Source organism: Neolamprologus brichardi, chromosome 3 (assembly GCF_056152115.1).
Source record: "Neolamprologus brichardi isolate AB-2024 chromosome 3, ASM5615211v1, whole genome shotgun sequence".
NCBI lineage: Eukaryota > Metazoa > Chordata > Actinopteri > Cichliformes > Cichlidae > Neolamprologus > Neolamprologus brichardi.
The window spans coordinates 31,459,469-31,483,723 of NC_142106.1; the positions used below are offsets into that span (position 1 = coordinate 31,459,469).

General features: G+C 38.8%; 1 protein-coding gene across 1 annotated transcript; it reads left to right on the forward strand.

The window, feature by feature from the left end:
• LOC102788875 (alpha-2-macroglobulin-like) lies at positions 1-23,767 on the forward strand. The gene is made up of 36 exons (XM_087836682.1): positions 1-86; positions 238-418; positions 581-737; positions 2,046-2,098; positions 2,448-2,468; positions 6,012-6,177; positions 6,269-6,353; positions 6,444-6,567; positions 7,361-7,490; positions 7,603-7,712; positions 7,796-7,963; positions 8,104-8,331; positions 8,837-8,900; positions 9,048-9,193; positions 12,594-12,743; positions 15,573-15,707; positions 16,050-16,140; positions 16,273-16,375; positions 16,486-16,711; positions 17,563-17,689; positions 17,852-17,973; positions 18,063-18,114; positions 19,067-19,150; positions 19,554-19,730; positions 19,817-19,892; positions 20,104-20,260; positions 20,352-20,426; positions 21,070-21,232; positions 21,305-21,492; positions 21,669-21,881; positions 22,600-22,721; positions 22,846-22,936; positions 23,048-23,116; positions 23,201-23,306; positions 23,465-23,506; positions 23,691-23,767. Exons 1-36 carry the CDS (start codon positions 7-9, stop codon positions 23,693-23,695), a joined length of 4,287 nt encoding a protein of 1,428 aa, XP_087692808.1. The 5' UTR covers positions 1-6; the 3' UTR covers positions 23,696-23,767.
• The last annotated feature ends 488 nt before the right edge of the window (positions 23,768-24,255 follow it).

Genomic DNA, 24,255 nt, shown 5'->3' on the forward strand with positions numbered 1-24,255 from the left:
TGAGTCATGGGCTGTTCAAGAATTCTGACATGGACACTGAGTGTCCTCCTGAGCTGGATCTGTGTGGATCAAGCGGTGGCTGAACCGTAAGTTTAAGTGTTCTTTATAAAGAAAAATAGAATTTGTTTGCTTTGTGACTTTGTGTGTAACAAAGTTGTAGTTGAAGTTGGCACGAGTACTGGTTTAGGGTTTCCTTCTTTGTCAGTGCTTTATATGTTCATCTGTCTGTGTCTGCAGGCAGTACCTGGTGGCCATTCCTGCAGTTATAGAAGCTGGAGCTGAGACCAAATTTTGTGCAAGTCTTCTGCAGCCCAGTGAGACTGTGGTCATGACTGTCACTTTGATGTCCAGAAAGGAGAATACAACCCTGCTCACCCATACATCCAATGAAGAGTTTCATACTTGTACTCAGTTTAAGGTGAGCTCCCCAAGATAGGTTTTGATTCACTTGGTAATTTCTAATATATATATATATAAAGACTGCAGGTGAATACAGTCAAGTATTTTAAACACAGCACACAATTATTTATTTATTCTTATTTATCAATGCGCCTCATTCTCTAAAACACTTCTCTTAAAGGCTCCTTCAGTGGAAAGAGAAAAGATTCTGGATTTTGAGGTGGAGGTAAGAGGAGACACATTTCACTCAAAAGAAGTGAGAAAAGTCATGATCAAAGCCTACAAGGCCAGGACATTCATCCAGACGGATAAACCCCTCTACCTCCCTGGACAAACAGGTAAGAGTGAGCTGATGACCCATCAGAGCTAGATGGACTTATTCTGATACAGATTCAGCCTCTTAGAATTTCTGCTCTGAGATAATTCCCTGCTGCTGGGAGACCCCCCCCCCCCCCCCCCCCCCCTCCTCCTTTTCCTGAGTGTATTTAACTTCCACCATGAACACGTCCCTTTCCCTCAAAAACAAAACCTTTTATTTCTATAATTTCCAGATATTTTGATAGCATGTCAAGCTGAACTATGATAATTACAAACTATTGAGCAAGTTTTGAAAATGTGAATTGAAGTTAGTCTGGCCATGTTTGTACAAATCACCAAAACTATTTCCAGCAAACATTTATTCATTCATTCATGTTTTCTTTTCAGAATAATCTAAACATTAAACAGGTAAATAAAAAATATGTAAAAATACAGCAGTGCTGCACAATCCAAGCACTCTCTGTGTCACCTACACTTTTGAAACACATTATTGTCTTTGAAACACTTAGATTTAAATTTTTAAACTGTTATGCCTTCAGTCTGAACAAGTATATGCTACAAACTGTTTTTCTAAATTGTTCAGCATTATGATTCTATGATAAATGCAGAAGCCTTGACAAAATTCATCGATGCTGCTTCACAATGCAGGTTTTTATTAACTATAAATTATTTTAAAAAATACCTATTAAATGTATTTAACAGTTTATAAAGTGACTGACTTAAAGCACTACGGACAAAACATAACAGTTGTAGCTGCAGTTTGGCTTTTTGTTATTTCTGTAAAGATACCCCTTGTTCACAAACACATCCTAATATGAGTTTGCATCCTCTTATTGTAGCTGTCAGGAAAGTCTGGTACAGTATGAAGGTGCAAATACATCATTAACATTAATATGGGCTACAACTTAATACACTTACAACTTAATATTCTGATTTGTCCTATAAAGTTCTTTAAACTCTGACCCCGTTAAAGCCAGCTATCATTTCTTTACATTTTGCTTCGGAGAAGTCAGATTCTCATCTGCTGTATTTTTTTTTAAGTGCTCTTCAGGCTTTATGAAAGTCTTTCACTCCTACCTGATATCACAGCAAAGACACACCAGTCCACCATGTCCATTTCACGCTTTGCCTCTGCAAGGGACACGAGGATGAGCAATATAAAATATATACACATTTAATTTAAGCTTTTTACAAATAGAAGCAAAGAGAAAATTGTGTTAGTACTGCTACTTATTTGGCAATATTGATGTTGGAGAATGCGTCAGTTTCAGTTCTTGGTCTGGATTTATTACTTATTAAGGTGTAAAATCTTTGAACTTCTTCCAAAGTGCATTTCAGAGTTGTTGCGCTGGACTCCAAGTTGAGACCTGTCAGTCAGCTGGTGAGTATTTCTGTCCCTCCTTTCCTCCTTGACTTTTATCACTCTGAGTTTATCAGTCAACTTGCACTAACAAATCGATAGTACAATGTATTGTCTGTGTTTAGTAATTAGTTTTTTACTTATTCTGTGATAACTCTAACAAGCAAACACTTGGAGTATACAAAACAACATACAAAAAAATCACATACTGTTGAAATTCATTTTATGTTCAATTGTGTTACGTGTTTAATATTTTTGAATTTCTACCAAGCCTGCAGTTGAATAGAGACATTGGTAGGACAGTGTATGAGAAAATCACTTCCTCTAACAATTTTCTCACTTTTGTTCGTTTTGATTTTTTGCCTTTTAGTGCAACATCATTGAACTCGAGGTAAGAAAATATCCACACATCATTTTATTTTCTTTTTTACATTCAGCATGTAAATCTTATAGATTTGTTAAGGGTCTAAACGTTCCTTAAAGCAACAGCACAACAAAGTGCAGCAACTCTGAAATTTATATGCTGATTCTGATATCAGTGTTTTACCGTGGTGCAATTTTGTTGATATATAAACAGTATATATTGTGTCAGGTTATTTCTTACACCTTTACATTAAACACACAGCACTGATAATTAAACTAGTTTGTATAATTACAATACAAACAAGTAGAAGAACAGCTGACAGGGAGCCTAAACTTCACCATAACATATCAAAGCTGGATAGAGAAGAACATGGTGCTTTAGCAGAAAACTAAAAGTATAGCTTCAAACATTAGTCCACTGAGGGCACTCATTGGCTATAGTCATTCCAATTTCAGTGCGTGACATGAAGGTGGGAAAGATGGGAACTAAATGGAAGAAATAGAAAATACCGAAAGATCAGGAGGTTTAGGAAGCTATATAACATTATATTATAAGTAGACTGAAAGAATAGCTCAAGTATTGAATCAGTTTTTCAAAAGGCTGAAAATCATAGACAGCATAAAACATGTCTGTAGCTGCTGTGATGTTGTCTCTATTATGACATTATGAAGCCTTGAGGTGAGCAAAAATCTGCATCTGCACAGGATCATTATCACTGTATAATCTGTCATGATCCTGGGTTTTTTTTTGCCCAGCATTTTCCATTTTCCTTGTGTTAGTTGTGAAGTTGCTGTCTGTTTATATTTATATTCATAAGTCGCTTTTGTTTTTCTTATCTTTAGGGTTCTCTTGGTCTTGTCTCTGTTTCCTCCCCAGCATGTCCTTTGTTATTGTGCCTCCCCGTGCAGTCTTTCATGTCTGGTTAGGTGTGTTAAGTTCTGTCTCTTGCTCTCAATTTCCCAGTCATGTCTCAGTCTCCAGGTTTTTGCCAATTGGCCAGCCATGTCTCCGTGTCTCTCTCACTCCACCTGTTGCCTGTGTTTCAGTGAGGACAGATTATTAGCAAGAATGAACATGATTTATTGCTGAATAAATTGGAGCTTAGACGCTGGTGGTGGAGATGAAGGTGTCTTGAATGGAGCTTGAGTGATGAGAGGTGGGGATGGGGATGAGTTGGATTGCACAACAGCATCTGCAAAGGAAAAAAACAGATGCACAGTGAGATTTAAAGTATGCGCTATTAATGCTGATTGGCCTGGAAAAGGCTGGAGAAGGTGATTGGACTAGACCAGTGATGACACAAACAGCTTAAAAACGTGGGAAAGTGGAAGAATAAAACTTAAGATTCCCAGCACCTGGAAGCAGATAGATGTGAGGCCATCCATCTTCCTTGATGAACTTGAGCATAAGCTTCATTTACTCAGTCTGCATCTTAGTGTGTGTTTCTTGTACTTCCTGTTTTACTTTGATAGTCTCCTGTCTCAGCATGTTCACTTTTGCCTCCCGTCTTTTTTGTTAGATTACGTTTAGCTGTGTTCCCACCTTCATTTGCCCTTCGTTTCTGTGTATTTATGTCTGCATCTCCCCTCTGTTTCTTGTCACAATCTTGCTCATTCCCTGGCTGTGTGCTCTGCCTGTTTGTCTGGTTCTAGTTCATTCCTGTTTTGGTTTTGTATTGCTTAAGTTCAGCAATATACTCATCAATTTTTGAGTTTAGTTTTTGTCTGAGAGTTTGTGTTTTGGGTCCTCCATCCTGCCTGTTTCACAACACCATATGACATAACCTCTTAAGCCCCAATGCCAAACCGATCTCCTGTCTTTTGCCCCCTTATCTGGGGGCGTATAGGCTTAAGAGGATAACCACTTTGCCAAGTTCCAGAAGAAGACCCAAACTGTCACACTTAAGTGAAAAAAAAAATAAAAATTAGGATTTTCAGGAACCACCAAGGCCCAAACCCAACATGAACTGGGAAGTGGAAACTGCTGAAACATGAGCCCTTTCACTGTCCACAGTGAGGCAAGTTAGCATCACCATGGTTTAAGATGGTGCAGACAACAAAAGAAACATCTCTCCAATACTGACACATTTAAGCTCAATTGAAATTTGTAGCTGCCCACATGGGTGAGCCATTTGCCTTCTGGAGAAAAGTTTGATGCACAGATGACACACAGATTGAGCTGTTTGGTCACAATGACAAGAAGTATGTTTGGAGGAGTTAAGCTTTCAAACCGAAGAACACTGTACGAGCTGTCAAGTAGCAGTGATAGCATCACCTGTTTTGCTTCTCCTGGTACTGGTACATTGCACAAACCAGATGAAATAATGAAGGAGGTTTATTGTATCTCCACATTCTTCAACTTCACCTGAAGTGAATAGCTAGACAGCTGAAACTTGGACACAATTGACTGCTCCAACAAGACAATGATCCCAAACACAAACTAAAACTGAATGGATAAGGCAGGCTTACATTACTTTCTGAAAGCCTTGTTCTTAATTCTATTAAAAATGTCTTACTTCAACCAATTCTGCTAAGAAGAATGGTCAAATAAATGACTTGAAATCCTGCCTCTCTTCTCCCACTCATCTCTGCTATCATTCAACTTTAACAACCTCTTTCTAATCTAATCCAAGGACACAACGACTGAGACTGTCCAAGCCGGGGCTCGAACCGGCAACCTTCCAATTACAAGGCGGACTCCCAACTCTTGAGCCACGATCGCCTCACTAATTGCTTAAAACTTTAGTAATTTAAGCCATTTTAAGATTTTTTTTTCAAGAGATTTTTGTAACCAATACAGAATTACAACATATTGTAACAAAGACTTATAAAAAAAATTCCCCCCAAAGTAGCAGAAAAATAGAATAAAATAAAATTGTGCAAAAGTAAAGAATTAGTCTTTAAAGTCCAAATGGTACCGGTGGGGCCCATGACAAATGGGTGCATTGCGTTTTTTGTAAGAGTTATTCTTAAATTAGTTGTGACATATGTTTGACCATTGTTTATAGGTCAGGTTTTTATATGGGGAAAATCCAAGGACCAGTTCAGCAATTACAGATCCCAGAGTGTTCCAGTTTTCACTGGATGGCGAGCCAATCCCAGATCCTAGGGGACGATATACATTTACACGCACACTCATTTGCACATTGATGGACTACAATTCTCTGCTGTACAAGTAGTGCAGTAGGACAGACAATCACACACATTTATTTTTTCTGTATAGTCATTTCAACCTGGAAAAATAACAGTCTACAGAAATAATAATAATAATTAAAAAAAACAAAACAAAAGTCACTATGACATTTTTCCCTATGATAAGTTTATGTAACATTTTGATCACAACTTTATATTGCCTATACTGGAGACCAGATGAGATGCAGTAGTCCAGTTCTCTCTTATACCAGGTTATTAGACTTTCATTTGTTTGTTTTTTACTCAATAAGCAGAAATACATACATCAATATATGCACCAGACAACGTTTAGGGTTCACCAACATACTCTTTAATATGCAAACAAGTGCAAAAAATTGAAAAGGTTAAGTTGTACACATACTTCTCTTGTATTTAACAGAATCCCAATAGAAACAGGATTGGACAATGGTTAAATGAAACATCCAATAATAAAATATTGCAGCTTTCATATTCTTTGAACTCTGAGGCCCATGAAGGAACGTACAAAATAATAGTGTCTGTGGGTGAAGATAAGTTTGTTCACAAATTCAAGGTGGAAAAGTATGGTAAGTCAGATCTTTAAAAAGATATTTTGACATTCTCTTTTTAAAGATTCTTAATACAATGCAGATGCTAACTTTGATATTTTGTCCCCAGTTTTACCCAAATTTGACATAACAGTAAATGTATCTGAAGAAGTGAGTATTGGCCAGGAAGAAGTTGATATTAAATTATGTGCAAAGTAAGTAGGAGTCCTTTCTTGACAAATGGCAATTTAGATCCTCACAAATTGGAGTTTTGTTTTGTTTTGTTTTTGTTTTTATTTTAATAGGTACACATTTGGACAGCCTGTTCCAGGAAGTATTACAGTTACGATGTGCCGACTTCTTAAACGCTCTATTGCCTCTGCTAAGAATCACACAATAGAGGCGCCCTGCCACACAGAGACCAAACGGGTACAGTTATTCCAGTCTCAAATTTCTCCTGAAACAATGCAGATAAAAGCAGACCACATGCCCATGCAGAAGGTTTCTGTATGTCAGGAATTAATGCAGTACTTTATCATCATCTTATCTATCTCCAAATTTCGAGAATATAACAAATAAAATTTCAAGTTTAACTTGAATTTCAAGTAAATCATTTTTAGTGTCCTTAAGGCATTTATTTTTAATTCTGTATTATAAAATACCCAGTTACAGATTCAGTAATATTCACTGACTCCATTTTTTTTCTGCTGTTATGAATATGTTCTGTGGCTGATGCTTGTGTCAGTGTGTCAGCTCTTAACAAGCTAAATGATTAAATAATGAGTTTAAGTCATTTATTCCATTAGTAACACTGGTAGAGCTACAACTGGCTTAAGCAACTGCAACAAAGTCCAAATTGTTGCAACCTGCTTAACCTCCTAGAACCTGGCGTCCACATATCTGGACATCACATTTTGGGTTGTCTAGACCACAATACTAAATTTTGCTCTACAAGAGCCTGATTTCCACTTACAACGACATTATACTGATATTGTTCTATTGAAATTAAAACGAATATCCTTATATGTGGATATCAGGCCCTTGTAGAGCAAAATCAGTATAAAGATAATTCTTTGTTTTTACATTCATCAGGTCCCAATCAGCCCAAATAGCAAAGACAAATTAAAAATGCATGCCATGAAAGACTTCAGGTCTTAGGAAATAAAAGTATGATGTAAGCCTTTTTAAAATTATTTATATTTTATTGTTTTGGAATTTCTAGGCTGATGGAACAGGCTGTGCAGCTGTTACGTTCAAGATGTCAATATTCACCAAAATTAACAAAAGATTCCTTAAAGATCAGCTGAATGTCATTGCCAAAATGGAAGAGGAGGGAACAGGAAAGTCTTGCAGTTGTTATTTTTCATTTTATTTTAATTGTTACATTTTTTAAAATTATAGGTTATTGTGCATTTGCGGAAATATGGCATGTGCATTGTTTTAACATTGAGGTTTCGTATTCAGGCATTTCACGCAAACAAGAAATGAAAATAAGAATTTCTTTTGTCCTTGGAAAAGCGTCTTTTGTTGACGTTCCCAAGATTTGGGAACCAGGATCAAATGTGGAGGGAAAAGTAAGTTCAAATTTGTGCTATGTAATTTAGAATGTAGTGTAAATAATGTGGGTTTTAGTAATGAAACATTGTGGTTTGAACAGGTTAAAGCAGTATACTACAATGATACGCCCATTTCCAAAGTACCTGTGTACCTGTTTGTGGGAGAACGTTGGTCGGAACGCTTACTAGAAAATCTAACAACTGACAGCAACGGTGTCGCTGAGTTTTCATTCAGCACAGATAACTTTCATGAGGATATTAAACTCTGTGTAAGTAGATATTACAATTAATTAATTAGTGACTATAGTGAAACTGTTAAGATTATTTTACATTAGCTTCCATCTTCCAGTGACCTTCCACAGTGTTTTCTTCTTCATCAAATTATGTATGTTTCTTTCCTACAATTCAGGTAGCCCTGCCACCAATCCTATACTTCCAAAGATATAGAACTCCTTTTTATGATTTAGGATATCACACTGTGTATACATCCCAACCTCCTTCTCAAGATGAAAAAACATTCAGCTCGCTGAAGCTGAAGATGAAGGATAAACCCCTTTCCTGCGATGCAGAAGAGGATATATCTATTCAGTACACTATAGTGAGGGAAACTGCAGTTAACATGGATGTGGTATATCTGGTAAGTTATTGCTTGTCACAAGTCCATCCATAGTAAAAAAAAGTAAAAAAAAAAAGACAAAAAACAAAAAACATTTGAAAATCTACCAGTTTATCGAATGAAACAGAAAGAGTTTATTAATATATTCACATCAGAGAAAGTGGTTTGTAAATGCTGAAGAAAAAGCAACACATCATCTGCATAAAGACTAATTTTATGTTCTACATTCTTGCATTTTATTCCCTTAATTGCTATAGCCAGATTGCTGCTGCTAGTTTAATAAAAATTGCAAACAATGAAGGGGAGAGGGGGCATCCGAGCCTTTTGCCCCACTGGAGACAGAAGCTGGAGGATGTTCGGTCATTTGTCCAAAGTCCAGTCAATTTTCAAAATAAAAGACCACAAGCAGACTGCACTGTCTGTTTCTGAAACACTCCCGGCAGGACTTAAAGCTGGGAGAGACGCAAAATGCACAACGTCACAGATGGATTACACATTTTGTGTCATTTTCTTCTATATTCTTCAGGTGTTGTCCAGAGGAGCCATTGTCATGCAAGGATTTAAACAGATTAAATTTAAAGATCAGTCAGGTATGTAAAGACTGGCTCAAATCATGAGTTCATGAAATTCTTTTGTAATATCAGGTATTAAATCCAGTTACACTTTTAAAAAAAGTTTGGTGATTATTAAAATGAAATTGATATTATAGCTATTTTTGGTATGCTTGTTTGTTTCAGTGAATGAGGGTGAGGTGTCCTTTAAATTGAGAATTTCTACTGACATGGCACCAGTCGTCCAGATTGTAGCATATGTTGTACTTTCCAGTACGAACGTGATTGCCCACAGCGCTGACTTCTCTACTGAGAAATGCTTCAGTCACAAGGTATGTGTTGGTGTAAACTGTGTGCAGCTGTACTAGATATATTGATTAGTGTAAGTTAAGTTTAATTATATGAAACCATGACATACAAAAAACCCCCCAAAAAACTTCAATCGAAGTGGAAAAGACTCCCTCCCAACAAGGAAGCCACAGCTTTAGCAAACATCGAGTGGGCAGTGTGTCACAAGCGCCTGGAGGTCAGTACATGGACGAGGACCCAAGAGCAGATTCAAGCACAGGAAACAGTGATAATATAGTGGTTTTCACAAGTTCTAAACACAAGAATAAATACCGAAGGAGGGATACTTGGCAGGGCGTCAAATATGGCAAAACCGTGAACAGAGGGCTGGAGTTCCCCAGCCTGACTTGGGACACGTGGAATATGGGATTTATGCGCATGGATGCAGGGAGCCTTAACTTTATTGCTGTTCGGCTGATGATGGCCTTGATTTCATAGAGACCAATGCTGCGTGGGGCCTGCTTGCGGGAAGTATTTGCCATAGCTTTTGGCCTGGAGCATACCTGGGAGCCGGAGTTCTCAATCGATCTGCATTGTGGCGTGGTCAATTGAGAACCTTGAGCAGCACTTCCTGAGTCCAAGTCGAGATGTCATGGCAATGTAGATATTGGACTCATGGAATGGCGAGCTCCACCTCCGGCTGCAAAAAGAGGTTCATCAAGCAGAGCATAGTGGATAGTTTCCTCCACGTCCCAGGAAATTAAACCGCTCCTGTATTGGAGGCTTAAACCTCTACTATGAACACAGGTGAACACCTGCATTCATCTGTATTAGCGAATGCAGGTGAATGCAGTTTTGGCCTGTTGTGTACAGGTGAAGGGTATCTTGGTGAGGTGAGTGAGTGGTTCTGCTACCTGATTGTAATTCCAGATGAAGCGGCAGTAAAAATTGACGAATCTGAGAACGTTTTTTTTTTGAGATGTGGGAGTGAGACATTCCCTAACAGCTTGGACTTTTGCTGGGTCGGTCTTCACCTGCCCTCCTGCCAGGATGTAACCAAGAAAAGTGACTGAATATGAATGAAACTCCCCTTTCTCCGCTTTGACGTATAACCGGTTTCGAGAAGGCGCTTCAGCACAGATTTGATCTGGACCAGATGTTCCTCCAGAGTCTTGGAAAAGGTTAGGATGTCGTCTAAATACACAAACACAAAAACGTTCAAGAAGTTTCTCAGGACCTCATTAACTAATGTTTGCTAAAATATGGGAATTTTAGTGAGACCAAACGGCATGACCAGATACTTTGAGTGACCAAAGGGGGACCAGATGATAGTCATTGTGTAGATTTAACTTAGAAAAAGTGGTGGCACCATGAACAGGTTCAAAAGCTGAATTGATGAGCGGGAGAAGATATTTGCTTTTGATCGCAATCTCATTTAAACTTCTGTAGTCAATACAAGGACGAAGGGTCTTGTCCTTCTTAGTGATGAAGAAAAAGCCTGCACCTACCAGGGAAGAGGATGGGCAGATGATGGGACTCTCAAATATACTTATCCATGGCTTCTCTCTCTGGCTTGGATAAGTTGTCAGATTGGGTGGTTGATGGTGCAATCATAGGGCCTGTGGAGTGGAAGTGCCTTATGTTTACGGAATACTTCCTGGAGGTCATGATACTCCTTGGGGACTGAGGACAGATCTGGTGGTGAAGGTTCGGCAGGTGATTATTGAGGCAGTTAGCAAGGCAAAAAAGGCTCCAGCTAGTAATTTGTGTAACCATTCAATATGGGGATTATGTTTCTTTAGACAAGGGTAGCCAAGGACAGTCGCCAGAAGTAATTAGGGAGACTGGTGTGGTTTGATGAGTAATATGGGAAAAAATCTGATTGTTTAAAACTGGCTAGAATGGGAGGATCGGGTAGAACAGAGGCAAGTGCAATTACATAGCCAGCTACGTAGCCTTTTCTCTCTCTCTCAGGCAATCCTGAGAGAGAGGGAGGAGGAAATAAACCAAATCCTTGAACGATGCGGGCTCATCATGAGAAGCTAACTCATAAATATTCCCAGGATCACATGATCAGGCCAACCCACCTTGGCAGCTGCCATGCAGAAATCGATGACAAACTTAGCTATGTTACATCTAACTTGACTTCAAGCTCAAAGCTACGCTGCCCTCAGAGATGGGGTGGGCAAAGGTCTTTTAATCTTCCCTTGAAACTCATCATAAGAGCAGGATGAAAAGGAATGTGATGACAAACACGCCTCAACCCATACCAATGCTTTACCCCTCAGCTTGCCTACCACTTACGAGAGCTCAGAGGTGTTGTCAGGGATGGAGTGTGGTGATTGAGAAAACACAAGAGCATTGCAACAGGAAACCCTTACAGCAACCCTGTACCCTGGTGAATGGTTCAGGCTGAGAAGTGCTAATGGCCGGTAAAGATGGGGCAGGTCCTATGGAAGCGGGGAAAGGAGTGGAAGTGTGCGTAGAAGTGGTTTGGCTGGGAGTGAAACTGGGCTGGAGTTCTAATAGTGAGGCGATGCTTTTCACTTGAGTGTCACCAATAGATTTGCATTGTATTTCTAGGAATTGGACTGACTGTTGATAATTACCTAGTATTGAACCCTACTTCGAGATCGCGGCCTGTTTTGGATCTTCTGGGTCCATTTTTCATTAGGCCAATTGTACTGTCACAAGGGCATGGAGGTTAGTACATGGATGAGGACCCAAGCGCCGATTCAAGCATGGGAAACAGTGATAAGGTTTTCACAGGTTTTATTTGCTTAAACACATGAGTAAATAGTGTCACGAAGGAGGGATACTTGGCAGGGAAACGAATGTAGCAAAACTGAACAGAGGGAGAGCATGGTTAGAGAAGAGGCAAGGGAAGCTTGTCTGGAGAGGTGAGTAATACTGAAATGGAGTCTTACTTGGCAGGTTTGAATCGCTGGGTGTGCGTCTAGAATGGTGAGCTAGTGAAAGTGTTCTGACCTTTCTTTTCTAGAGAGCCAAGAGAGAAGGTGGCAGGAGGACAGGTGGAAGCGGTAGAAAGATTAATCCTGTGTGGTGGATGTGCAACAGAAAATGCTCCTTTAACAAGGAGAATGATAAGGCCTGTTACCAACGTGAGGTTAGCTCAAAAACAGGTGGAGAAGAGATGGGGGACCCTGGTCTTAAATGCTATCTCACTGATTGCAGTGAGGATGAGGGGAGCAGATCAGGTGAGATGACGAGGACGCCACCCCAGGGTAGATACTGGGCAACACAAGAAAAACAGAGGAAAAAACACTTGAGCTCCCCCAGACTATGACACAGTGATTATCAAACCTGAACTCCAAAAACTCCATAAAAGCTAGTGAATGGTTTCCTTGGTTTATAGGCTTGAACTTTTGTTCTTTTAGAACCATTAAAGTCTAGATGGTGTAATGCACGCTTTGTCTGTGTTAGGTGTCATTGGAGTTCACACCTTCTTCAACTGTCCCAGGAGAAAAAACCAACATGGAGGTGACGGCGCTTCCACACTCTTTGTGTGGTTTAAGTGCCATTGACAAGAGTGTCCTCATCAAAGAGCCTGATAATATTCTGGATGCAGATAAGGTAAGTGTGGTCTCAACCACCTTATACATCCTTCACTCTCAGGCTTACGTACCAGTCCTGCGCATGCGCAAAAGCGAGTGAGAGTTAAAGAATTTGAAGAAAAGCTATCTGGAACATGTACAAAGTGATATTCATCTTTTTTAGGGCTGTCAAAATTGAGAGAAATCAAAACAACCGCTGTATAATGCACTCCGCTATCTTTGTTTATTTAGTCACATGACTGCATCACATGACTAAAATACTTCATCGTTTTAGAAAGTCTGCGTTTTTGTGTGTCCACACTGCGACGGGACAGCTGCGTTTTTAAATGTATGCGTTTTCGAGAGCGTTTTCAAAACGCTGCGTTTTTCCTTGAGGAAAGCGCAGCGTTTCAGTGTGGACGGGGGGCCAAAACAGAGAGAAAACAATGCGTTTTCAAACGAAAACACATTAGTGTGGAGTAGCCTCAGTCTCTTCTAGTGTCATAAGTAGCAGACATTATATGAAGGCAACATGGATCTTAATTTGTGGGGAAGATCTATACTTGCCAAGACAGAGATTCTCCTGCATCTGAAGAGCCAATCAAAACTGAATGAGATCAACTATGAGGTTCACAACTGTTTAACCTGTCTCATGGCAGTATCTCTCTTCCTTGCTGTGTAACCATAGCATCTATTAAGTTTACTGGTGTGTTGAACCAAGACCTGTGTATAACTTTAAGCATGGTTGGTATAAGTTAAACTTTCAGGTGAACAAAAAAATCTTTAAAATCTTACTTTTGATAAATAACCACGTGGAGGTGTTTGCAACTTGCACAGCCTAGTTGTAAATCTTGCTTCTAGATAGGCTTTTTTGGTCATTTAGAGGTTTTGTTCTCTACATATTTTTCTCTATTTGTTTTCTTTTTTGTATAATACTGCATAAAACTGTACAAAATAACTATTAATACAGTTCAACACTTATTCTGTTATAAAGTATCCTGAAACAGTGATTAAAACATTTATTTGGCTACCTGTCATAAAAAGGGGAAAAAGATAAATATTTTGGAACGCTGTCAAATAACAAACTGAATTCCCATTTTTAAACCCAGATTTCAGCTGGCAAACTCAACTTAAAATGTTTTTTTCTGTTCAGAAATTCAAGTATATAACTGTAATTTTAAATGTTTTTCAGAGATAACAATAATATTTATAATTTAGCATTAAAAATATTTTTGATTAAAGAGCTTGTTCATACTGGTATATTAACCGTTACTGTCATGGTCCTGGATCTGTGACCCAGTGTTTATGTGTTTTTGGGTTTAATTAATATTCTTATATTTAGTGTCATTCATGGTTCTGGTTCTCTTAGTTGTTTTCTGCTTAGAACTTAGAAAAACTTCTGCTTGCACGGCAAAATTAGGTAGCAAGACCACAAAGGTGCAAAAGTACAGAAAACAATATTCAAAGAAGAAAAACAATATAAGTTCAGCAATATTAGTACACTATATGCACGGTGTATGAGTTACAGAAACCTTGTGGGGGTATGTACAAGGGCAATAATATAATATAATAAATAAATAACAGTGCAAGGGCTGTGGTCATTAAGGATGGGGTGGTAACTGCACATTTGCTGGAATATTGCACAGGGGCCAAAATATTGCACAGAAAAAGGAAACACCAAAATATTGCATAGGGAATGGCAACAACAAAGTCAAAAGCAGCGACAGAATGAAGTCTGTTCACACTCTTAATTTGCATTAATGGTTCTGACAGCCCACGGGTAGAAGCTGTTCTTTAGTCTGCTGGTTTTGCATCTGATGGATCTGAACCAGGATGTTGAAGAGGTGGTGGTTAGTATGGAGGTGGTCTTTTAAGATAGCCCTGGCTCTGGAGAGACATCTAGAGCTGGCAATGGAGTCCAGGGGGGTGAGTGGTCAGCCGATCACCTTCTCTGCAGTTCTGGTGACCCTCTGGAGTCTCTTCTTATCGGCTATTGTGCAACCAGCGTACCACACAAAGATGGCGTGGACCAGCACACTCTCGATTGTGGCTTGATAGAAGGACACTAGTAGAAGGACACTTATGTTATATTTGTAGTTTCTTGTATTTAATTTCCTTATTCTGTGTTTTCCCTGTGTTCCACGTCTCTCACTTAGTTACTCTTTTCTTCGTGATCTGTGTTCTCTCTCTCTGTCTCTTTCTCCTCTGGTCACAGCTTTAATCTTGCGTGTCTTAGTGTTCATCTCCATGTTTGTTGTGCTTCCTGTTTTATTTTGACAGTCTCTTGCTTCCCCTGTCCTGTTATGTCTGATTTAGTTCCTGATGTGTGTCTGATATGTTCCCCAGCTGCTTCGACTTCCCTGATCATCCTGCTGTGTGTTATAATTTGAGTTTCCCTTTGTCACTTGTCGGTTTCTCTGTTCGCCACTCATGTTTCTGGTCTTGGTTTTAATGGCTTAGGGCTTCACGTTCCATGTTATTTTTCTTCACATCCAGGTACTTAGTGGTTAGTTTTTTTCCCCCAGTTTAGGTCTTGTTAGTTTCATCTCTATCTCCATTTGCTTTTTGTTTGTTACTTGTACAGCCAAGAATAAAAGGCTCACGTTTGTTAAAAATTCAATTCTGTCTCCGTAGTCTGCATTTGGGTCCACTCTCTCTCCTCTCCACACAGTCCTGAGAATTACAGAACCATAAAAATTGATTTTGGTAATTACCAATCCTGTTCATTTAGGACAGCTGTGGTATAAACCTTACATTGAATAGTGATCTGATCATTTGTAAATACTACATATGTGGTTCATATAAGTACAGATCTTTAATCTGATTTTCTCAATTGTTTGAACTTCTTTGAACCATTTTTTTTTCGTAGATATTTAACTTGCTGCCTGTCATGAAAGCATCTTATTTCCCATATCGGCTACAAGAACCAAGCAAATGCTTGAAAGTGAGAACAAGAAGATATAGTTCACCTATAGAAGATAATGAAGCCTACATTGATTTTCAGGTAATATATAAAAACTTTCCATGAGCATGTGTTGTGTGTTTCACTGGATCCATGGATCCAGCTTCTTGATGTTGGCCTTGCACCTTGACTGTTTCAAATGTTCCACATAAGGTGAGTCTTAATAGTTGCATAAATAAATAATATTCTACTGCATTATGCAATATATGACAAACAATAGTCCTTCTCTGCAGCATTGGTGAACTTGGTATAGTTACAACAGCATTCCATCTGCAGATTTTGCATCCAGCTAACAGTAAAACTCCAGAGCATATCAGCTGATGATAAATATAATGCTTTTCATGGCTTTAGCTGCATTTAACTCTGTGATGTTTGTGTGTCTAGAGAGTAGGATTAAAGGTGGCAACAAACCTGCTGCTCGAAATTCCTTCATGTCTGAGTTTCATGGGAAGAGAATACCGCTTCATTCCCTCAGGTGATATTTTTGTTTTGATTTGCTTTGCAAATTCCAAATCATAAAAAAGTTCCCAAAATCAAAGCAGTGTGTTACACCTTCTTATTCATTCTGATTAAGTATTTCATTTTTTTTTTTATGATTCTAAATTAGCAGTAGGTTCCTCTGGAGGATCTTTAGGTCCATCAGAAGGACCAATGAAAACTGTCCGTGCTTTCTTCCCCGAGACTTGGATTTGGGACCTGGTGGAAGTTGGGTATGTCTTAGTTTTTGGAGATCTAGCTACACTGTCATTTGCATGTTTTTGTTGGCTAATCTGTGTAATCACCACCTGACAATGTGCATATTTTGAATCTGCTGATTCAGAGAGTCTGGATCAAAGGACGTGTCCCTCACTGTCCCTGACACCATCACGACCTGGGAGACAGAGGCTTTCTGCTTGTCCTCTCAGGGTTTTGGTTTGGCTCCTCGTCAAGAAGTTGAGGTCTTCCAGCCCTTCTTCCTCGAGCTCACCATGCCCTACTCCATCATCCGTGGGGAGCACTTTGAACTGAAGGCAACTGTTTTCAACTACCTGACCAGCTGCATCATGGTGATCAATGTTTCTATATCAAAAATTACAAATGTCAACAAATGTTAGCATGCTGATAGACCTTGCAGATGGTTATGAAGTGGCCCCTGATGCAGGACTCATCAGACAGAATAAAACTCAAAATCTCAGCTTTATTTGACTGGGCAAGATAGGAATTCACTAATTTAATAGAATACATCCACAATGAAGGACGATGCAGTGGGGAATAGAAGGGTGATTAAGGGAAGTGGAGACACGTGGAAACACAGCTGACTTGAATCAAAACTAATAACACAAAGGAAGCAAAAGTCAACATCATACCCATGAGACAAGACACTATCAAAATAACAGGAAGTAACAGAGGGACTGCAGAAAAATAGACATATTAACTACATTAGATAAGGAACACAGACAGCCATTGAGACAGAACCCAGAGCGACCAAAAAACACTTTGACACTGATGACCAGGCACAGAGACAAGATAGTGACAGACTGGACAAAAAGGGGAACAAACACGAATGAACAAGAGGAGAGAACTAAAAATAACTCAGAAGCACAAGTCTAATCCGGAACTCAAAACTAACTAATAAAAACTCTGAACATCAGTCCAAGGTCTTTCAAACAAATAAATAATTCCAGAGCATAACTAAAAAAAAACTGGGTTGAAGAGCCAGTACCATGACAATAGTGGTGTACACACTTCCCATCAAGTATCAGGAAGGATATTCAGTGCAAAATTATACCAAATCAAAACATGTGAAGCGACTCTTGGTGAATGAGGCAATAGCTGCAAGTATTCTGTCCTCACAGAGTAACAAGAAAACACTGAATTCCTCTTTGAAACTCAACCTGCTGTTTTGTTCTTTGTGCAGGTCACAGTCTTTGCTACGCCTTCTTCAGATTATACCCTCACCCCTCTTTCCGGTGAGCAGTACACATCCTGTTTGTGTGCTAAGGAGCGCAAGACTGTGAGCTGGACCATGATTCCAACAGTTTTAGGTAAGGATCAAGTTTTTATCCACGCCGGTGTAAATGTCCTTTCAGTCAATGCCCCTGCTCTTTTCAGTATCTACAAAATCAGTGAGATTATCTAATTAACAATATTTTAATGTGCAAGACTTTACAGGGTTGAGAAAAATGATGTTTGTTGTCCTTTTTTAGGGGCTGTGAATGTGACTGTGTCTGCTGAGGCAGTGCCATCCCATGTTTCATGTGATAATGAGGTTGTGAGAGTACCAGAGAGGGGCCGCATTGATGTGGTCACAAAATCCTTCATAGTAAAGGTTGGTGCTATTAACACAAGATGACAAAGATTCTGCATTTGAAAACTTGTTTTCTCATGAAGGTGAAACTGTAACTTGTTTTTTCTCAGGCTGAGGGGACTGAGATGACAAAGACATCCAACTGGCTGCTTTGTCCAAAAGGTTGGTGTGGTTTATACACCAACCAAATACACGGGGAACACAGCTGACACAAATAAACATGACGCCACAGGGGATGCAAAACTAAACAAGAGAGGGCGAAAGAGCACAAGAGACAAAGGGGATGAGAGAAAGGGGAACATGGATAAACAAGATGGAATGAAACACAAGGAGGGCAAACAAAACACACACACAGACACACAAACTCACATAAACACAGACACACAGACAGGGACACAGATGACAACGACACAAAGCGAGACTAAATGGACAAGAAACCAAACAGGGAATATACAGAACTTAAAACAGACTAAACTCAAGACTACTAATGTACCTAAAACATAAACCACAATACACAATAACAAAAACACTGGGTCAAAATGACCCAGAACCATGACAGCTAAATATCCCTTGTCAAGTTGCACCTTGACCACATGCCTTTGGTAGTCATCAACAAACTAATGGTATAATTCTGGCTCGACATTTAGACACAATCTCTTGTGTACCCAAGTCTTGTTTTTTAAGGTCATTAAAGATGTGTGCCACGCAGTCATTACAGTTTTGAGTTTGTGGGTGGGTGTTTGTGGGTGTTTGTGGGTGTCACACCAAATTTTGCTAATTCCCCACAGGACATTTAGTTGTTACAGTATATCTCAACTATATATGAGATATTTATAGTTATATCTCATATATACACTATGTTACAAACTTGACACGCTTGGTAAGAGTCAGTCTGGACACATCTGTGCGGAAATATTAGGTCACACTCATAGTACTCTTATTGTTGTTGTTGTTGTTGTTATTGTTTTAATAATATTTTTTGTGCTTATAGGTTTAATTATAGGTGACCTGTTACAGTTCATGATGCTGTGACTACCTGCTGATTTGAAACTATTTTGGTACTGACGTTCTGATTAAGCTTCTCTCTGTATGGTGATTGTTTGTCTGTACACAGGAGACACACTGACAGAGGAAACCGAGATACAGCTGCCTGAGAATGTGATTGAAGGATCTGCCCGCACTTTTGTATCAGTCCTGGGTAAACCTGTTGATTTTAATCAAACGAGTTTAGATTAATCCAGAAAGAAATATAGCAAGTTTATTTTTTCAATCAAGAGTGAATTAATATAAAAGACAAATACAACTGGACTGGCATTGTTTTTGCCTGGCTTTGAAACACGCTTTGAAATGAGACTCCAACAGTTTTGCAGTGTAGAAAATAGTTTAGAAACTACATTCCAATAACAAAGTGCAAAATATTATAATTTAGTATGTACTGTTTTTTATAACCTGCTGTATTTTTCTAAATATTTAACTTCTTTACTAGTTTCTAGTCTATTATATATAATGGACTAGAAACTATAATAGACTATAAATCTATTTGCATTTCAAGTGTTCGAACGTTGTATGTTCTGTCTCAGTGACTGAGTGCCTCTGATCAGGTGACATCCTCGGCCGGGCTCTGAAGAACTTGGACGGACTGCTCCGGATGCCATATGGATGTGGAGAGCAGAACATGGCTCTTCTAGCCCCCAACATCTACATCCTCCAGTACCTGAAAGGCACACAGCAGCTCACCCCAGCCATCATGGAAAAAGCTGCAAACTTCCTGACCAGTGGTGAGTGTGTTTGTTTCATAGTGAGGCTAAAATCAAAGGTTTATGAATAGAAAATCTATTTAAGAGTCATTTTCCTGTTGTTACAGGTTACCAAAGACAGCTGAACTACAAAAGTAATGAAGGCGCATACACCACATTTGGAAGAGGACCAGGAAACACTTGGTGAAAATAATAATTACCTTAATATTCCATTTGCCTCAGAAACAAAACTGAGCCTGTTGGTGAAATTTACTCCTTAAATCTCCCATCCTATTATCATTTTATTTCTGGACATGTGGAAAATCAACTCACCTTATAATGGTAGAACTGTGACACATTTTGATATAATTTCGAAACATGAGGAAGTTTTCTTTTGGGTGATTTTTTATGTCAGGCTGACTGCTTTTGTGATGAGAAGTTTTGCCAAAGCTCAGTCTTTTGTCTACATTGATCCAAAAATCATTCAAGAGTCTAAGACATGGCTGGAAAATAAACAACAAGCAAATGGCTGTTTTAAAAAGTCAGGCAAACTCTTCAACAACAGAATGAAGGTAAGTCTATACTTTAGCTGGACACTGATACTAATTTTGTGCGGAGAGAAATTCTGTCAGCACACAGAAATAACTTGGTTTCACTCACCAGGGTGGTGTGTCTGATGAAGTGACTCTCAGTGCATACATCACTGCTGCTTTCTTGGAAATGAATATATCCAAACATGTGAGTAAACTTGAGTGATGTGTACAATGTAAAAAAAAAAACACAATACAACACTGACTTGTATATGTTTATTTCATTTTCTTCTTTTGACGTCCATTTTCCCCTCATTTTTAAAAGACATTTTTATGATAGATTTCTAAATCACTTAAGTTGATACTTTCTGTCTGTAGGGGAAAAAGAAATATGTTAAAGCATTATTTCTATTTCCAGTCATGAAAATAAAGTTACACAAATAATTACATAAAGGAAATGATCAACTTTGGTCATATAAGATAAGATAAGATAAGATAAGATTAGATAAGAAGAACTTTATTTATCCTGAGGGAAATTCTTTTGTCATACACATGCTCAATGCTGCAAGAGAGACAGAGGAACAGAGGAATAAGATATACAATATATACAGTAAGAATAGTAGTATACAGTAATATACAGTAGGATAATGCAAAATATAATATCAAATAAATCTAACGAAGTAACAATATAACTATATCCTGAAAAATAAATAGCTTAGCTATCAGTGCAGGTGATTCTAAAAAGTGACATAGTATTGTGCAATTGAATAAAAGAGAGTAGCAGCATATGTCCTGTCCTGGGCAGGGTCAATAGTTTGTCTTCATAGGGCTCTTCTTTTGATCTTTTAAAGGATCCTGTGGTGAATAATAGCTTGGCTTGTCTCAGGGCGTCCATCAATGACCTCAGCAACACCTACACTACAGCTCTGCTGGCCTATGTCTTCACCCTGGCAGGAGACACGGAGACCCGCGCTCACCTTTTGCAGCACTTAGACACAGTTGCAGTGAGGGAAGGCAAGTCACCATCTAACAGGAAATCATTCAGGTGTTATTACCATAAGTGTAACTTTTATTGTATGTTTGTAGGAGGTTTCCTGTACTGGTCTCAGACAGCAGCAGAAACATCAGCCTCCCTGTCAGTGGAAATCAGTTCTTATGTGCTGTTGGCCAAACTCAGTGCCTCCGCAACTGCTGACGACCTGGGTTATACCTCTGGCATTATTAGGTGGCTGACTGGCCAGCAGAATTACTATGGAGGCTTCTCCTCCACTCAGGTGCTACACCACCCAAACAGTTTAAATCTCACCTTTGAGTTCATATACACTGGGATAAATAAAAACTAATTTGAGAGACGCTGAATACTGAAGTTTTACTTGCTGTTGCTGTCCTGTAAAATACAAAATATAAATATATATGTAAGTATGTGTAGTAGCTGTGATTTTGTTTGTAGGACACAGTGGCGGCTCTTCAGGCTCTCGCTCTCTACTCCACTCTGGTATTCAGTCCTGAGGGTTCAAGCACAGTGACAGTTCAGTCTGACAGCAGTCAGCTGACATTTGATGTAAATCCGGGCAACAAACTGCTCTACCAGGAGGAGACGATGCAGGTCGTGTCAGGAAAATACAGCCTGGAGGTGAAGGGCACTACATGTGTGTCAGTGCAGGTCAGTGACAGTATCGTGAAAACGTCCTGGTTGTTCCTTTTTCCAAATAAAGAAGCATAATGAAAAAAACTTAAGAGCACAACTCAAAAGTGTGGTTTCACTCAGAAAAGGACATTTGCTTATCCATCCATGTATTTGCTCAAATTATCCAAAATCAGGATGCATTGGCTTCCCACTAAGGAAATGATTTCAAACATTCATTTTCCTCCTATGTATGTTTTTTCTTGTTGTTGTTGTCGTTGTTCTTCATCATGGATTTCACTAAGGCCAGATGACATGTATAATATCTCCAGGAAGGTCTAGCTACACTGTGTGTATCCTCGCAGTTGGATTTGCCTGGAAAATCTCCAGAGGGTAGTGTCATAAAGGCATCCTGCTAACATGCCTGCACCATCTTAGCTGGCATATTTTAAGTAAATAACCAGCACTTCTATTTCCAGATCCCTCCTCAGGTCCAAGCCTTTATCTCAATTTTAAATATTTTGATGAAAGAAGCTCCAAATCAACATGACATTTCTGCCCACAATTAGTATACATATTATTCTGGCCACAAACACCAAAATCATTTAATAACTGTAATCAGTCACATAAAATGTGGTGACACTATATTTTGAACATAAATGCGAAACATAAACATAAAAACATAAACAGATTTCTATTCTTCTTATTATTACTAATATTATAAATTGCAAACCTCTTTTGGTTGACTGTTTCCCAGATTTCTGTTCACTACAACATCCCGAGTCCCACTGATGTCACTACTCTCAGCGTGGAGGTCAAATCAGAAGTTGATCCAACAAGTGAATATAGACGCAAGCTCACTCTGACAATAAAATCCCTGTAAGTATTTAACAGATTAGATATGTGCTAGGGGAATTTTATTTACCACTGTGGGATAACTGTTGGAAATGTGGCATCTATGGACACACATCAGTGCAATCACTTTTTAACTGTTCAAACACAGGTACAGTGGAAAGGAGAATACTACCAACATGGTGATCCTGGATATCAAAATGCTCTCTGGATTTGTCCCAAATGAAGTGTCTTTAAAGATGGTGGGTTATTGCAGTTGTTAGCTGAATAGAAATGTTGCTACCATGTGTCAGTTTATGATGAGATAAAGGTGATGATAAAATAATAATAAGGAGACTGTTGTCTCCTCACAGCTCAAAGGTGCCCCATTGGTGGATCGTGTTGAACAAACAGAAGATCATGTTCTGGTGTATTTACAGGAGGTGAGAGATAATCACAGTGGGGATACCAGATGATGATGTTTGTATTGTTACAGAGTGTGTCTCCTGTTCTTTAATTCTGTTCAGTTACCAAAGGACATACCCATGAACTACAGCTTGACAATCATAGAAGAACTTCGAGTGGAGAACCTGAAACCAGCCATGATCAAAATCTATGACTACTACCAGCCAAGTACAACTCTAACTCACTTCACTGCAACAGCACACTGACACACTTTGCTCCTTAGTGGAGCTGTACAACAAACAGCAGTTAACAGAATTTGAAGGATCAAATTTAAACGTGTTGTAAAAACACAGCAAGTCACATTTCCACTTTGTTTTCTCTCTCAGGTGACCAGGCTGAGACTGAATACATTTACCCATCAGCTGCAGGTAACTGTTATTGCAAGAACACCACATTTCATACAAAATTTAATTGAATTTATTTTTTAAATATTTGTTCAATCTCAACACAATACAGTATTTGACAATACAGTTAAATCAGTACTTATTTAGACTGCAATGAAAATGAAATGATTATTTATTTGCATCCTTACATTTTATTCTTTTTTTGCAGCTTAAAGATGTGCAGTCAGTCCTGAGGGCCTCACTCAAGTTATACAACTTTCATTTTAATAAAGATGTTTTTAAACACACATGTGCCTCCATATGTTTTGTTTTCATCTACAAATAGTTCTTCTGTATAAAAATTTCATCCATCTCAACCTGACTCTAGCATCCTATTCTGTCACACTAACACTCTGCATGTCTTCTTTCACTACATCCATGAATCTACTCTTCTGTCTGATAGCTCCATGTTCAACATCCTTTGTCCAGTATGTCCGCTATGTCCACCAACCTGTCTCTCATGTACACACAGATATATTCTGCCTCCATTCTACTCACTTTCATTCCTCTTCTCTCCAGTGCATACTTCCACCTTTGCAGGCTCTCTTCCACCTGCTCCATACTCTCACTACAGATCATAACATCTTTAACCCATCTGGATGTTGATGGCTAAAGGACATACTTGTGGCTTTTGATAATGGCAGCACTGACAGAGTTGCAGAGAAGAGTGTCTCACTGAAGAAATTAGTGTTGTAAGTTGAGAAACATCTATTTTGTGAAATTATTCCTAGTAT